This window comes from Protobothrops mucrosquamatus, unplaced genomic scaffold, assembly GCF_001527695.2.
Source record: "Protobothrops mucrosquamatus isolate PMUCROS unplaced genomic scaffold, P.Mucros_1.0 scaffold_109, whole genome shotgun sequence".
Classification (NCBI taxonomy): Eukaryota; Metazoa; Chordata; class Lepidosauria; order Squamata; family Viperidae; genus Protobothrops; species Protobothrops mucrosquamatus.
In genome coordinates, this window is record NW_015386185.1 from 569,633 (window position 1) to 587,440 (window position 17,808).

Below are 17,808 nucleotides of genomic sequence, written 5' to 3' on the forward strand. Positions count from 1 at the left end.
AGTTATGGGTTATAACCAACTGGATATTTCAGTGATTACAGTTTACTATAATTTAAGGAGTCCCTGCGAGTTTTACTCCACTAGTCATAGCCAGTTTTAGGGGTGATGCTCATCTCTTTAAGCCTTCTGAAGATGTTTCCATATTCATGTAGCCAGCATGTCATCATGCCACAGCACAAAGCATATGGAACATGAAATGCCGTTACCTTCCCACCAAAGTGGTACCTATTTATCTACTTACATTTGCACATTTTGAATTGTTAGGTTGGCAGGAGCTAAGGCAAGTGACAGGAGCTCATTCCACCCTCATGCAGTGGTAGGATTCAAAGTTTAGACCTTTTCCAGCATTTTCTAAGCCACTGAACCACTGTGCCTCTTACTATAATTTATATGTAACAAATTGTTCTTTGAAGCTATAAAATTATCTACCGTATTTGATATGTCATTTCCTACTTAGAGAAGAATCTGTTTGCTACTGTGGCTCTTATGAATCAACAGGATATGCCCTCTTAAACTGTGTACTTGATAGAGGTATACGACACAGACTTATCGTCTCTTTTTTGCTTCTCCATTCAGGCAAACATAGGTGCATGTGTGTGTGTGGTGTGTGTGGATAAATTTTTGCATGTCAGCCCAAAGCAGGCTTGGTTAATTTCTTTTAACTGTGAAGCTCAGGTAAATTTGTTATTTTGGATTACTATGATTTTATGCTAATTTATGTCACCTCGAATATATATGTATACTTGTTCTTGATCTGGTCATTGACCAAAGGAAAATGATAATGAACTGGAAGAATGCCTATTCACCTGCAGTACAGGTGACAATAGGATGAAAGCAAACATTTGCAAAGGTTGCTAAGAAATTTCCTCCTATGACACTTTTTCTGTCTCAGCAATTCCTGGCTAACCTTGATTGCAGCAGAAAAAGCAGGAGAGTATCCAGATTAATTCTTCAAAGGAAGACCTCTAAGAAATAAACCAATTTCTAGTTCTGACTGTACATAACACTTGGTAAAAGGCAGTGGGGTACTGCTTCCTTACAGATTGTAGCTAAGACTATTGTATGGGCATGTCTACAAGGTAGTAGTCCTATTCAAAGCAGAGCATCCATCATAGTAATTTTGGGGCTAGGGATGTGTAATCAGACAAAGAATATCAGATTCTAGAACCAGGATACTCCTGATGTGAGACAGCTGATTATGCTTTTTTCCAAGTTGTGAAATGCTGCACCTCCAGATTTTTGCAGATCACACTATTGTGATGTGCTATACTTGCACAGGAAAGAAAATCCACTTGGTTTTCTTTTTTTTTCTTTTTTTTTCTTTTTTCTTTTTTGGATCAGCAATCCTATTTATAAATGGTTAATACAAATGTTCTTAATTACATGATTACCTCTTATACCATGTTAAATTTTACCTAAGAGTGGGACATTGATGATTATTTATAGTGAAGGGGATTCATTGTTTTGCCTACCCAAAACTTGACAAAAAGAAGAAAAGACACATAGCCACTCTTTTACACAAAATCCTAAAGACATGTCAAATGATGAACGAAAGTAATCAGTTTATGTGCTGTAACTCAGACTAGGTGTATTCTGCATATGTTGTATGTGTATGGTTATGTATCTTTGCCTGGATGATTGAGAATCTTCATCGACATTGTGTATAGTTATGGTGCTTAATGAGAAAAAACATAGATTGTATTTGATCATTTGTAGAAAGGTTGTGCATTTATTTCCTCTCAGTCTTCCCAACTGCTTCAAGGCAAGCAGCTAATTTCCTCCCTTTTCCCTTTTTCCTTTTCCCTTCCCTTCCCTTCCCTTCCCTTCCCTTTCCTTCCCTTCCCTTCCCTTCCCTTCCCTTTCCTTCCCTTCCCTTCCCTTCCCTTCCCCTCCTTTCCCTTCCCTTCCCTTCTTTATATATTTAGATTAAATTATATTAGTGATCAACAAATTTAAAAAAAGAGAGAAAAGTCATAAAATGAACCTTCCCTCCTTTTGGATGTTTTTCCTGTCCTTTTTCAATCTGGATATCTGTCCCTGATTCTAGATTCTAACTATTGGTTGAGGCAGACCATTCAACTTTCTTTGACTAGAATAAAATGGCAGACAGTCTGATTCTTGTCCTTTCACTGTTCTATTCCAACAGCACAGATTCAACTATGAGTTCTCCCTTTTTCATAATATTATTGCATCTGCTGTGATTTGTCTACTAATGCAAATAAATTTCAGACTCTTTATCATTCCATTCTAAAATTAATGTTCTAAAATTAATAGTGCTATCTCTGTCAATGATTCTTACAAAATTAAGTAAGGCAGTAACACAATTACTTGCGATTTTTAATGTGCTTTTGGTCCTAGAGAGAAGGATACATATGAACCATAAAGTAGCATTGCCGCATCTCGAGAAAGGAAACACAAAAACCAAAACATAACATGTATTTCAATAAAAGTCACGTGCACTTATTTCAATAATGTAAGCATTTTGGGAAATCTGAATAGAAATCGTCTGAAGAAATGGAAGATTAGAAAAGTAACATCCAGATTTTCAACTTTCTGATATAGACAAATTGCCTTTTTTTTTTAAAGTTATATTTTGCCAAACATGGAAATGCTGCAAGTAGAATGGTGAGTGCTAGAAAAACTTGGAACAGAATCAAGGGCAGGAAATGTTGCTGAAAGTGTCATTTGTTTATAAGTAACTAAAATCTTAACAATTTTGATAATTATTTTTCAAAAAGACTTTAGACAGAATTCCATAGCAACTGTCCATGGAACTCATCCCATTACATTAATTGTAATGCTATTAATTAGAAATATGAGAACGGCCCTAGGTGCTTTGCAGAATTTAACTCTTAAGAGAGATTAACTTAATGGAATTAATATTTTCTCTTCTCTCTTCCACTAAGCGGCCCTATAGATCAGGGGTCTTCGAACTTGGCAACTTTAAGACTTGTGGACTTCAACTCCCAGAATTCCTCAGCCACCCCATTGAATTAATCTTTGCATTTCCTCTAGATCTCAATATATAAGCAAGATTGAAGCACCCTTCTATCTGTAAATAGCACTGTATCCAGTGGTGGGATTCAGCCGGTTCGCACAGGTTTGGCAGAACTGGTAGCTAAATTTTGTTGAGTTCGGAGAACCGGCTGAATGAACACTGCTTCGAGAAGTCCGTTCTAGGCCTCGGAGGAGGCTTCCAAGGCCTAGAATGGCTTGCTGGAAGTGCATGGATGCCACTTCTGGAAGTACGTTCTCGGCCTCGGAGGCCCAGGCCTGCATCCAATAAGAGAACCGGTTGTTCAGATATTTGAATCCCTCCACTGACTGTATCATCACTGAGGAACTGATCTTCAGCAACAGCCACGCAGAATCTACGGAGAACCACTCTTCAGTTATGCCATTAGTTAGACTTAGAGATGGAACTGCTTCCCACTTCTTGTGAATTGGAGTCAACCTTTAATCTATCCCATGAATAGGACTCTTACTTATTTCAGAGGTGTCACATAACTATCTTTGCTGGTTTTGACACAATGAATGAGAGAGAGGATTATTTTGGCCAAATGCCAACTCACAGACAGAACTTCTAATTCCAGCATAACTTGGGGCAATTACTGTACGTCTGATATGTAAAGGCATCCAATAAATGTGACTGTAGTTTCCCCATATGTACCAACCTAGAGACACATGGTTAATGTTAAGTCTAATAATATATAATATTTATTGTATACTTAGTTATTTTAAAACTCCACATATTGAGACAAACAGATTTCCTACAACAAGCCATATGACAAAATACTCTCCAAGCAGTAGAGAACACCAGAAGAAAAAAAAGACACCCACTTAAAAGCTGCTGGTGTCAAGCAATTCTTTTTTCTGCTTTTGCCCATATTTAAGTGATACAATCTTTGCTACAAAAAAAGAAAAAAAAGGTGAGGGTAGAAATCTATGTTGCCAGAGAGTTGCCTATAAAAGCTGGCCATATTACAAATATTATGCTCAAGAATATGTTTCAGCTTTGAGATTATATTATATATCCAGCTGGAATGAAGAAAGCAATAATAATTTAAAAAAACCTGTAGTAAAATTATGTGTAATAATTTGGCTGTTGGAAACAGAAAATCCAAATGGATTCTGTTCGGTCCTGGCTGGTCATAAAAATATAATTGGTAATAAGCTAATGTAAAATGATAGTTCCCAATCTGCCATCTTCGTTAGGCTGTCTCATTCTGCAAGAACTGCTTCTTTTAAAACATTTCCATAGGGGATTTAAATTGTGTATGTATAATTTGGATGGATATCGGGATTGATGTCGTACACTTTGCCTAACAGATGACCAAGCACATTCTCCATGTTCTTGTGATAATTATTAGTGAGGCCTTGGATCTTTGCTGCAGTTTCTTCATCTATTTTTGTTGATAGATTATCATGAGAGCCCATTATCTGCAAAGACAAAACAAGGTATAATATGTAAAGTAAGCAGAAATGTCTATACAAGTTTCAAGAGAACTCAACAGCAGGATGCTGTTATTCAAAAAGTCCTTTCTTAGGGAGTTATCTCTCTTGCTATCTTGCCTCTTGTGGGGATTTAGGATTATGGGCTAGAGAGGTTTGTGTTGGGTGTGTTTGTATGTATTTATCTCTCTGAAGCAGCCAAAGAAAATAAAAAACAAAAAAATAGAAGATGGAAAAGTTGATACAAGACTATCTACAAAGCTAGTGCACTTTGCTACCCCCATGCTAAATTACCAGTTGCTAAATTGCCAACTTAGTATCACAAGATAAATTGGTTTCAAAGAATTACTAATCAAGGAACCAACAACAACACTCCCACCAACACTGATAGGGCAAGCCACTAGTACAGGGGTCCCCGACCCCCAGGCCATAGACTGGCACCAATCTGTGGCCTACCGGGAACTGGGCCATGCAAGTGAGTGAAACCCCTTCTGCGCATGCACAGGAGGCAGCTAGCATGTGAAACCACACCCTTCCAGTCCCTGGAAAAGCCACTCTCCACAGAACCACTCCCTGGCACCCAAAAGATTGAGGGCCACTACACTAGTATATAAAAAGAGAGCAAACCCCACACTCTTCTAACACTTATATTCTCTAGTTGGGTAATGAAACATCTGCAACAAAACAAAACCGTTTCAGCAGTTCCAAGAAGGCGCCACACCATTTGCACCTTTCAGGTGACCTTGAGGCACAGATAAACCTCCAAGTGGCCTCAACAATCTCTAAAAGAATGCAAATGACCAGCTGTCTGCAAGGAATACAAATCCTTCCATTTCCTACCATCCAGTCAGAGTTGAATAAGCTTCTTGGATGAGAAGCAAAAAGTCTTCAAAACAACAAAGTCCAGTTGCATCTTGAAAAAGCACCTTTGGGAGAAGGAGTATTAGGTCTCAACTTCCATGCCTTAATTACTAGAGCACTTAGGTTGAGTTTTAGGTCTCTGAGAGGCAGTGTGGTATAGTGATTTAGATGCTGGGTAGGGCAGGTATACTCAGATTCAAGTCTATCCTCAGACACTCAGCTCAGTTTACCTCACCAACTTGTTATTGTGAGCAAAAAATAATAATAAGTGCCAAGTATGCCACTTTGACTTCTGAAGGAGAGGTGGAACATTAATCAATCAAGATATATAAACAGTTTTTAAAAGTGATACACAAAGTAAGAGAAATGTCTCCGCAGGCCTCACATGGTTAATTTGGGTTGGAAAAATAATTTGATTTATCTTTTTTCCTGATATTTCATTGTTTTCCTGATATTTCATTTGATCAGTTTATTGAGTGAATATACTTAACTGTGTGCAATATTATATTGTTACCCATTGTTATAACCATCATTGATGCAGAGTTGGAAAAAGTATGTAATTGTATCCTGCAGCATTCCATACTAAGCACGAATTTGCCTGAACAGTATGCACAGGGTTGGGGTTTTGTGATAATTTGTTTTTAATTAACTAAATATTTGACAGATTGTGGTGGAAACAACATTGACCTACCATTTAATTAAATGATATTTCTACATCAATTGAACAATTTAGCAAGGTGATGTTAAAAACAGATGCATACATTCCAAACTGTGACTCCTTTCTTCTAGTTTTGTGCTTCCTTTTCACACCAATTTAAATGTTTTAACCTTACAGAATTCTAAATACACTACTTGGGAATTGCTGCCAAATATGTGGGCAAAACCCTTTCATCAATCTTTACTTTTTCAGAGGAGACCTTCAAGAACGACTAATATGAATGACAACAGATATAAGATTAAATTTTCTACTCACTGATTTTTTTTTAGTGCATAAAAACAGTGACTTTTTATGAACTTAATCCTCAGCCAGGGATCACACTGACCTTTGAGAAATAGGCAACCTAATTTTAAAAGATCAATCAGTTGCCTCAGTCAGTTTAGGTGTCTGACTAGGGTGGTCACCTTCTCTCTGTAAGATGGGCCAGATCAAGAAACAGTCTCCACAAGAAGTTTAGAAATAGATGTTATTGAGATAGATTATAATAACAGAATCTTGCAAATCTGCTAGTGTTTTATCTTTCCTCCTTCTTGTACCCTCTTTGAATCAAGCAGGGAGCCAGGCTGAGGATAGGGATAATAATTTTAATATTATCCTCTTTCCTGAGGTTTAAGGAATGTTTCTGGTAACAGCAACAACAACAATCATAATCTATATTTTGTATTATTTACATCAAATAATACATCAAATTTACATCAAATAAGGAAAAACTGCTGGAATTGGATATGTCTAGTTTAATGAAGAGAAGGACGAGGGGGGACATGATAGCAGTATTTCAATATCTCAGAGGCTGCCACAAAGAAGAGGGAGTCAAGCTATTTTCCAAAGCGCCTGAAGGCAGGACAAGAAGCAACGGATGGAAACTAATCAAGGAGAGAAGCAACCTAGAACTAAGGAGAAACTTCCTGACAGTTAGAACAATTAACCAGTGGAACAACCTGCCTCCAGAAGTGGTGAATGCCCCAACACTGGAAGTTTTTAAGAAGAGACTGGACAGTCATTTGTCAGAAATGATATAGGGTTTCCTGCCTGAGCAGGGGGTTGGACTAGATGACCTCCAAGGTCCCTTCCAACTTTATTATTATTATTATTATTATTATTATTATTATTATTATTATTATTATTATTATATCAGGAATAGTAGATAAGCTTTTTACTTGCTCAATAAAGGAATGTGTGCATTTCACACATTTCACATTTCATAATGCATTGGCTGTATGAACAGCCAATGCATATAATTTAAAGTTGTGGAAATAGAATCACAGAAGGATTGCAAAATCTGAATTGTGATGGATTGTAGGCCAGAGTTACAGGATAGAGGGGCTCTTTCCCAGTAAGAAAGAGATAAAGAAGCTTAGAATCTTTGGTAAGAACTCCCCCTAGCAGTTCTCAGGGACTATCTGGTAGTTATGCAAATAAGCGCTTTAGTTTGGCAAGATTTCTGTCTATAGGCAAACAACAATATTCTGAAGCAATTCAGCACGTTGTTCTTGGCTCTTTGGGCCTGACAGATTACACAAAATGTATGAACAATTCCTAATATGTACTGCTCCTGCTTTTCCCAGTTTGTGATTTCAGATACTTGATTTCCATCTGCCATCAGCCCTAGCCAGCGTAGCCCATGTAACTAGTCAGAAACGTCTTGAGGACTTCAAACTAGAAAGGTTTTCAATGATCTAACCTTCCCTTGACATTCTCACTTACTTTGGAATGCTTCCGTCTGAAATCTTTTTCCCTCTGGAGCCTGTAGTGGTCTATCTCTGCTATGGCTTCTTCCTTGGCCTGCTTCAGTCTCTTTCCTTTTCCTGAAAAAGAAGCCATACCATTTTAATTGGATTATTTTATTTACTGCAGGTCCCCAAGGTAACACACACATTTCATTACAAGCCTATTCTTAATTCATTGCCAATAAAAAGTTAATGGATATATTAAAAGAATAAAAGTAAATCCACGTAAATGTTCATATGCATATCACATATAGTGTTCTACAAGGAAGGACAGAACACAGTCCTGACATCTCATCAGGTATAGTGTCTCCATATCAGAATGCATATATCCATATGTGTATATATGTACAGCCATGAAATTAATAAGCATGTGTGCATCTTGCATTTTGAATCTCTCTCTCTTTCTCTCTCTTTTCAATCCTATCAAAGGGAATCTTACTTATTTGCCTAATTTATGCAAATAATGGACTTTTAAAAGAATGTATAATGAATCTATTTTTTAAAGGTTATGGATAAATCTAAGACCAAGCACAACTTTCTTAATTGTCCTCATTCTCTGTTCTCTATGTGCTAACTATGGGGAGAACATTTACATTTATTTTGTTATATTTTTTTTGTGTTACTATGTATTGACTTTAGGATCAGAAATATTGTCTTTACGTACTTTCACATCAACAATCAAATGCTTCCAGGTTTCCTTACTGAAGAACATTGATACTGTCACAGAGCATTGCTCATTGAAACCTGGACAACTTCTTATATGACCTGAACTTTAAATCAAAGTTCTTTTTGTTTTTTGCAATAGTCAGAGAACAGATTGTAGATGCTGTTGTCAAGAAAAGGCATGATTCTGCAAGGTTTGCCTAACTGATTTTCTGACAGGAACCTTTCAGTTCACAACAATTGAATTTTGTTAAACTCTGGCATAAATCCAAACCAATACAATGTTACATCTCAGATCCCTAAATTGCACAATTTACATTTATTGAGTTTCCGCCTCCCCTTCGCTATTGTTTGCTAGTGGGAATATTAAAGCACATTCTGAGCACTAACACATTGTTGACATGAAGGTAAAGGTAACATCAAAGTCTAGTGACTCATTTCATAATAAGGGTAATATGACAACAGTGATGTCCAGCTGATTTTTTAAAGTATTAACATAATGCTTAATATCTTGGTCTTGCAAATTCCAGTTTAGTCAGGTATTTAGGTATTTATGCATTTATTTGGATTAATCGTTCTACCTACGGTTGAAGTGTTAAAATGAATCCTATGAGGTTTTTAGCTCCATATGATGTTCTCTTAAATATGAAGCTTTAGTACACAGAAGAGACAGCCCTCTTTCAGATGCAAAAGGGCATTGTACATTCCATTTTAAGCAGAGTGTAAAGACATGAATTTAGGAAAGTATTGAAACAACTAAAAGAGACCTGGACAAGTTCTAGCAGCCAGAAGGAGAAGAATTAATGTTCTTACACTGAGATTCCATTTCCGTCTAATTTAGATAAGAAAAAAGGATGACAAGAAACATTCTGAAAGTGTTGATTGCCCCCTACTTAAGTTATAATTTCTTCCAGTTCTTGAGCTTTGCCTATTAATGTATGTAAAATTTATAAAACGCCATCTTGCGTCCAATAATCACATCCTAAAGAAAAACACAGCTTCTGAAGAATTGCAGAGTACTCACTCTTTAGAAATCTAGAATGGCTAGAACTATAGACTGATCGGCAGCATTCTGTATGCTTTATACTTACAACTGCAGAGACAAACCATTAGGAATGACACCCAATAGTTTCAAGTTTTCAACTTGCTTTGCAAATAGCCCAGACCACACAGCTTGTATAGTTACATACCATGGAAGAGGTGATAATGCAAGCATGTTTTTGCATTCCAGGCAACATGCAGATGTGTGTAAAGGAATTGATCAGACACAGCTATTTTGTGACAAAGCACATGAGGTAAGTTGTTCCAAGTTTCAGTGCAGTAATGAGGGAATTAGCCATATCTGAAGTTAGATGCATTCTATCTAGCCCTGTATTCACATTTATCTCTTCTGCCAGAATTTAGATTAGACGTTCCACTGCTGAAGGGGTCCTGTCTCCATAAAAAAGGCAATACAGTGCTGTGTCTGGTGTCCTGTCAATCAGAAGCAATGTCATCAAAAGCAAGTTTATAGAAAAGTGAAGGAAGAGCTGTCATACCACAGTACTACAAAAAGTAAGGAGAAACAAAACAGTTGGAGACAAAGACTTGGTTTTTGGCATACTGAAAATGTTGCATGGCTTCCTATTGCAGCTAACAGAAGTAAAACTACCCATGGCATTGAAACTGAAGATAAAACAGAATACGAAATCAGCATAGTTTACTTTTTCAAGAAATTGCAATAAAGTACTGAAACATTGTGGAATAGTGAAAACTAAAGCATTCTTCAGAACACCAAATGTTTATTTTCGTTGTCTTAAAAATAATGCTTAGGTGACTTTTGGTTTGGTGGGCAAATTTAGAATTTTTAAAACAATTTGTGGGCTTTCTTATAAAATGGCTGCCCTTATTCATAAAATGTCTGCCATAGAAAGTATGTCCTGTGAAAAAAATGCCAGTTTATCAGGAGGCAAACTAGTGAAGGGGTCCTTGCCAGTCTAGAATAATATCCAATTTTTATCAAAGATAAGCAAAGATAAGCAAAGCAGTAGGCTCTAATCACTCATTATTATTTTCAGCCTCTGAGTTTATGTAGTCTCTAAAACATTCTTGGGAATAAGCATTATGTTAGAAATTTGTTTGTAGAATTACAGCTTCCCTGAAAAGAAATAAAAAAGAACCTTGGAAACAAAATCACATGGAAGCCAAATGTACATCATAGAAATTATTTACTAAAATCAAATGGTCTGTTATGGTTTAATAATATGACTACACATTAATAAAGCTCACATGCCTTTTCTTCTATTCCCTTCCTGTGAACAGGATATGTTTTTGTGTTAACCACAATTAACAATATATATGTCATCAAAAACTATGATTTAATTTATCTTTGTTTTGAAGAAGCATGCTGAAAGCACTTTAAAAAAAAACTGTGGAGAAAGGCCTCATGACTCCGTTGTAATGTTACAATACCTGCAGATTGGAAAAGCTATTAGCATAGCCTTTCATCTCAGCTTGGAAGCCATTATTAACCCTCATATATATTCTTTAAGTTGCCATGCCATGTTGGACTGAGTTATGTTACACACTGGAAACTGGGCATGGCACAGCTGAGGTCAGAAATCCTGGATCTGTGTTTTGAGACAACTTTGAATAGAACTGATCAATTTGGCAGTGCATTCTTTGTCAATGAGAACCAACATTCTGAATTAGTAGATTTAAGAAGTGGTCAAACACTAAACGAACTGAAAACTTTTTCAGACCTTATGTCAGTTGTGCTAATGTTGCTTAACTGATGACTAAGTGAGTGATGAAGCCAAAGGCCTGAAGTGAACTCCATTAAGCAATCACTTTGAATATCATTTTGTCTTCAAAGGTACAAACAATCCTCTGTCCATTGATTAATTTCACTTGCCCAGATCTAGGTATTATGTTGAGGTCTTGGATTAGGCAAACTATTTTGCAATATAGGCTTATTTTCCCTCCCTTAAAAAGTGCCTTATTTATTGTGATTAAAATTTAAGATGATTGGGATGCAACATGTTAAGTAACTATTCTGAAGATTTCAGGAGTTATTGCTTTGCCAGCTGAGAATTATAGGGTGAATCCAAATATGTCTATTTAATTTCAATATCACATCCAATATGAACATTTTTGGACTTTCAGCCATGGATATAAAAATGTCTTGAAAAAGGGAATGGCAGTGTTTAATCCTTGAATAGAAATTATAGTTGTAACATCTACTATACCACGCAGATAAAAAGAATCCTATGTGGATCTTGCTTCTATGAAATGCAGAAGTTTATGTTCTGAGCTTCAGGGTTACCTGTGGATCCTGAAATATCCATCCATCCATCCATCCATCCATCCATCCATCCATCCATCCATCCATCCATCCACCTGCTACTTTTGAAAACTGAAGAAGCTGTATATCCTTCCAAGGTGATATCTACCAATATTGAGATAGAGCAATGAAGAATCATATGGGATTCGAGTAGGGATACATCAAATATTTCTGATGAGATATGTCAGGATCTTTTATTTTTCTCCTAATTCCTTAGATTAGCCTTTCCCAACCTGTTATTCTGAAAACTGGGTTGAAATTTGCACAGAAGGTTGCTTTTGAGAAGAACTATCCAATTCATTTTGGAAATCCACTTTGGCATAATTTGTTGGCCACTATATTATTTTCTGTGCTTCAGCTTCAATTTTTGATGGATTTCCAGTAACACTTGGTTTCATTACTACAGAATATCTATATAAGAATGACTGTTCTGGACCATGGTAAACCTGACTAGAACATGTATCTGTATGTTAGGATATCTGGCATTTATTGGGTTAAGTGCTGTCTCCCTAAGAGATGGCTTATGGGTAATGTAGTTTTAGCTAGTCAGCTGTATCATGTTAGTAGGTTAGTGGGAGGAGTTTCTAAAGGGCATCATAGGATTTCCTGGACACAAGCCAGTTTTGGAATGTCTTTGTCTGAGATAAGCATGGGCCATCGGAGGTCAGATGGCTCTGCTCCACATGAGAAGTTGATGTGGAGAAGTTAATGAATTTACCTAATGGAGATCAACAGATTGCTTTGTCCAGATGGAATCTACCAATAGCAAGTATTGTTTCTAACTGAATAAATATATATCTGTTCTAAAATCATCTTCATTTGAGTTTAATCTGTCTGAGATTGGATCATAGGGACATTTTGATTCATGACCAAAACAGTAAATTTATTAACTTCTCCACATCAACTTCTCACTTGGAGCAGAGCCATCTGACCTCCAATGATATGTGGTCTCTCACTTCATTTCATGATTGTATTTTATGATTATAATTATTACTTGTTGCTTGTATGTACACAGAGAGCTTATGCATTGGAGACAAATTCCTAGTGTGTGTCCAATCACATTTGGCCAATAAAGAATTCTATTCTATTCTATTCTATTCTATTCTATTCTATTCTATTCTATTCTATTCTATTCTATTCTTTGGAAACTGAGTAAATCAGCCAGCTATTTCCGTATAATGGATATTTTTCAATTACTATCAATATTGTAGATATTCAATATCAGGTTGTGTAATAACCAAGTGCACCTGAAGCTAGAGCAAAACCTGTTGCTCACTCAAGGTGAATGAAAAACTAATGGCTGGTTTGGATCCCAGTAATGTTTATTCCCAAAGCATTTGGGTTGTGTGATTTGGTCATTTACACATATAGTTGATTACAAGGATTGGGATCCAGAATGCTTTCATTCATGGACTTACACAAGTTTAAACACATTTAAAAAACATACTCATGTTCTGAACTGAAATATGCCAGCAGGATAAGCCAAGTTGCAAGTGATCCTTGTCCTGTATTTTGAAGGCATAGTGTAGAAAACAATAATCAGATACTTCATACTTTTCGATATATATTTTCTATCAAGGCTTAGTTGAGAGATGAATTTCTAATGTTTTCTTTTCTAGAAATAATTTGTAAACTTGCTTACTCAAAAAATAAACCAGTTTTGTGTGTGTGTGTGTGTGTGTGTGTGTGTGTGTGTGTGTGTGAGAGAGAGAGAGAGAGAGAGAGAGAGAGATGTATCACCTTAAACTGGAAAAACCAATGCACGCAAAGGTGATTTTCAGTAGGCTGTGAAAGCTTTCTACATATACTTTTGAAAACCTTTCTTTGGGTGGGTGGGTGGGTGGGTGAGAGGTTTCCCTCTTCTTCTTCAGAGCCAACAAGAAATGATCCTATTCTTATGAACATGAGAGTCATGTTTTCAATTTTCCACTTCAGGAAGGTCAAACCTGTTTCACATTGCAATTAAATCTTGCTGATGGTGGAAGAGCAAGCAGGGTGTATCTCTTTAAACTAGTGCAGGGTGCCTTGGAACTGGTATTTCCTGAAATGCAGAAAAAAGTAGTTTTGGCTTATGGCACAGGTTTGCATGTGTGTGCCTATGAGTCAGTTTTGACTCCTGGCAACTGCCAGGACAAGTCCCTGCATTTTTTTTGGCAAGATAGTGACTGGCTCAAGGTCACCTAGCTGGCTTTGTGCCTAAGGTGGGCCTAAAAATTAGGGTCTCCCAGTTTCTAGTCTGGTGCCTTAACCAGTATACCAAACTGTCTGTCTTAAAGATAATTATATGCCCAACAACCTATAAAGATAGGTCAGATTTTCCGAGTTTCACAAAGACAAAACAATAATAGAGTTCAAAGGGAGGTCTTCTAGTCCAACCTCCTGCTCAAGCAGGGAGCCCTATAACATGATGAAATTCTTAAATGCATCTTTATAGAAGCTTAAGGAAATGAATGCAAGAATGTAGGAGATAAAAGAGCTGTAAGAGATAGAAGGAGTTTGATCCTGACCAGCTCAAGGTTGACTCAGCCTTCCATTCTTCCGAGATCAGTAAAATGAGGACCCAGATTGTTGGGGGCAATAGGCTGACTCTGTAAACCACTTAGAGGGGGCTGTAAAGCATTATGAAACGGTATATAAGTCTAAGGGCTATTGCTATTGTTAGAAGAATAATAGCATAACCTCATTTCATGGAAACAAAACCAATTTCATTGACAAAACAATTGGCACAGGCCTGCCAAGTGCTAATCTAAAGCCAATTCAGCTACTCTTGCTGGAAAAAAGAACGGGGAATAATATCACTGCAGCTTGGTGTAGAGTCTAAAACTGCTATCTTGTTTCCTAAAAAAAATGTTAGGAAACATTGTTGTTTCTCTTTTCTCAGAGCTCATGAGAATTTGTTCGTATTTGTTTTAATGTTCACCTAGTCTGTTATTATATCATGTGTTGTATTAGATTCATTGCATTATTTATATTAGATAGGTTTAGTTTGCCATTTTTAATGTTCATTTATCATTTTTGTTCCTCTTTTTAGAGATGTAAAGGGTTTTAAAAAATATTTTAAGGTTTTTATGTAATTTAATTTTTGTATTTTTAATGCTTTTAAATTCCTTATACCCCACCCTTGTTATGCTGGTCTTTGACCATAATTAAGGTTGATAGTAATTAGTTTATCCTGGTTCCGAGCTTTCTTATTTTGTATGGTGTTCATTAATGCTGTTTATGTTCCTGTGTAAGCCATGTAAAGGCTTCATAGGAAGATATTTTCACTGGACTTTAATGGAAGCATGGGAAGCTATTCATGGGAGAACTGATACTTGCTGTTGGTTGCTTGAACTCAGATGCTTTGTAATTAAGGTTAGTACATCCTTATTATGGGCGTCGCCTGTGAACATTTATTTTCATTCATTTTATTGTTTTTGGAAAGCTCTTTTTCCCTTCCAAAGACATGGGAGAACAATGGACGGTTCTCTAGATATTGCTGAACTACAACTCCTGATAGTCCCTGCCAACATGGTCAACTTGAGCATGGTGGGAATCAGGATTTCAGTAGCACCTGCAAGGTCACACATTATGAAGTCATATAATAATGGGCTGGTAACTCCAGAGTAACCAACAGAAGATCGATATCAGCTGTTATTGGGAATGTTATTGGGAATGAATGAAAAGTCCATTCTGGCCAGATTTTGTATTTATTGGTGATTTTTAAAAAGATTCCTAATAAATAATATAAGAACTCCTGCCTTAGGCAGGGGGTTGAACTAGAAGACCACCAAGATCCCTTCAGCCCTATGATTCTATGAAATATGAAGGCAGCGTAAAGCTTTAGTAGAGTGCGTTACTGAATTCTGAAGATATTCTACCAAGCAATACAGTCCCCCAAATTCAAAGAATAAAGCAAATCTGTCATATCACGTTATGTTTCTCCTGGGACCTTTTCTGGATCTGTAGTAGACAGAAAAGGCTTCGGTTGGAGAATGCACTCCAAAGTGAATTCCTGAGAAAAAACATCACATCATCGGTGCACCTCCACAAGGCACACAGTGTCACCATTGCAATACAAAACCTCTACAGAACTGAGACTAGCAAACCCAAATTTTGAACACATTGTCATGAAACATAGCTTGAAAAGTATCCTTTAATTCAAAGTCCACATTGCTGAGTCCACTATTTATAGATTTTTCTTTGGAATTTTTTCCCCTCGTAAAATCAGAGAAATGTATAATCCAAAAGATGATTTCCTTTCTCACTACATTTATATTTCATCTCTATTTTATACAACTCAGGGTGGTGAACATAATACTTCTGCTACCTATTTTCCCACAAAAAAATCTGTGAAGTGGACTGGGCTGAGAAAGAGTAAGTGGCCCAAAGTCACTCAACTGGTTTTCATGCTGAGAAAGAACTAGAATTGAGTGTTCTGGTTGCTTGACCACCAACTTCCCCACTACATGAAACTGTCTGTCTTAAAGGTCATTTTATCTCCAACAGCCCATTAGATCATAAAATAAAGGCAGGGCAGATTATCAAGGTTTTCATAAAGATGGAATCCCTCAAAGACCTTTTTGTAGAAGCTTAAGGAAGTGAATGAAAGACTCTGAAAGAAATAATAGCAAAACCCAATTTCATGGAAATGAAATCAATTTCATTAATAAAAATATTTTAAAAAGTCCTGGTAGCAAATGCAGAGTTGCTGACGGGCCCCAATATAATAAGGAGAAAGAGATCTAAGGAAACAAGACATAAAATCTTGTGTAAGGATAAATAATACTTTATAGAAGCTGCTGTAGAATAAAATTACATGTGGGTTTTTTTTTTGTAGTATGTAACTTTCAACAAAGCCTAAAATGTATAATTAGATTAACAAAATGTTAGTAGATGGATTAAAAAGTGATAAATAATATTGGCAATTCAAACAAGTCTACCTTACATAGAGGATCTACAAGAACTAGTGCTACTAACCACTGGCCTTCTTGGCTGAGGTTGATAGGAAATGTAGTGAACCAATGGACAGAGGGCAACAGTTCCTTTAGTTCTGAGAGGCAACTAACATTAAAGCATAGAAGATTATAATGGCAGAGTTGGGAAAGATGGATTCCATTCGCGCACACACAAACACAAACATGCCACATATGTTATTTCACTCTCCTTATTCTAGACCCCAAAATGGAAGTCACAATTTTCATTAGAGGATCAGAAAAGAATGTAGAAGGATGATTGTTGATTCACATTAATTCACCCCATTATTAGACACCCCATTATTAAAATGTTGGGAAAAAGACATTGGAGTTAATTTTAAAAATTAATGCAATGGGGAAAAAACCAAATTACAATAATCTTTAAATGTATTATAACACTTCCTTGTGTTTTATCTGTAGTTATATATGACAAACATTTTCTGGAGATTCAATAGAGTTCCATCATAGGGTGCTACTTACTTTTTTTGGCTTCTTCAAGCTTATCTTTGGCCCGTTTTTCTGCCTGGAGAAGTTGCTGTATTCCCTGAGACTGGCTAGTCATTTTGCCTTCTTGAGTTCAGAAAATGCCTATGGTAACTACAAAGGAGGAAGAAGGCTTTATGGCGTGACACCATATTTATTCAACGCTTCTTCTGTTGTGTCAATAATCAAACCATAAACTTTGCTCTGTCCCTTTCAGGATTAAGCCAGATTAAAACTATGGAAGAAAACAAAAAGCAGGTGCAAAGAAGTGGATCAACTGGTTTGAGGGAGTTTTTCCCCCCCCACCACCATAGCTGCCATCTTCAACATGGCTTATATGCAACCATCAACATAAAATCTTTGCCAGCTCTGTTTGACAGTGATATTTATGCAAGGTTTAGATTAAAAATATCAAGGTAGCAGCATGATTTGAGTAAAGTAAAACTCAGAAAGCACCTGGATTTTTTTCCCCCTTAATGCTTGCTTGCATTGCAGATCTTTTCCTGTGCAGTAGCTGCCATTAACACAGGCATATCAATCATTGCTATTATATCCCCCACTTCTTTGTTTAACATTGCAGGCATGAGCACTTAGGCATGTCAAGATCTCTAAGGTGACTACCATTAC

The 17,808-nt window shown here is 36.6% G+C and overlaps 1 protein-coding gene across 1 annotated transcript; it reads right to left on the reverse strand.

The window, feature by feature from the left end:
- Positions 1 to 3,282: 3,282 nt before the first annotated feature.
- ATP6V1G3 (ATPase H+ transporting V1 subunit G3) lies at positions 3,283 to 17,376 on the reverse strand. The gene is made up of 3 exons (XM_015816130.1): positions 17,179 to 17,376; positions 7,736 to 7,836; positions 3,283 to 4,440 (listed from the first exon to the last, which is right to left on the reverse strand). Exons 1-3 carry the CDS (start codon positions 17,258 to 17,260, stop codon positions 4,267 to 4,269), a joined length of 357 nt encoding a protein of 118 aa, XP_015671616.1. The 5' UTR covers positions 17,261 to 17,376; the 3' UTR covers positions 3,283 to 4,266.
- Positions 17,377 to 17,808: the final 432 nt, after the last annotated feature.

What these genes read in the sequence shown, in the direction of transcription:
- ATP6V1G3 (XM_015816130.1), bottom strand. Translation starts at nt 17,260, where the DNA reads ATGACTAGCCAGTCTCAGGGAATACAGCAACTTCTCCAGGCAGAAAAA. An exon ending in GCTTGAAGAAGCCAAAAAAA is followed by an intron (nt 7,837 to 17,178) that starts GTAAGTAGCACC and finishes CTTCTTTTTCAG; the next exon opens with GAAAAGGAAAGAGACTGAAG. An exon ending in TCAGACGGAAGCATTCCAAA is followed by an intron (nt 4,441 to 7,735) that starts GTAAGTGAGAAT and finishes TTGTCTTTGCAG; the next exon opens with ATAATGGGCTCTCATGATAA.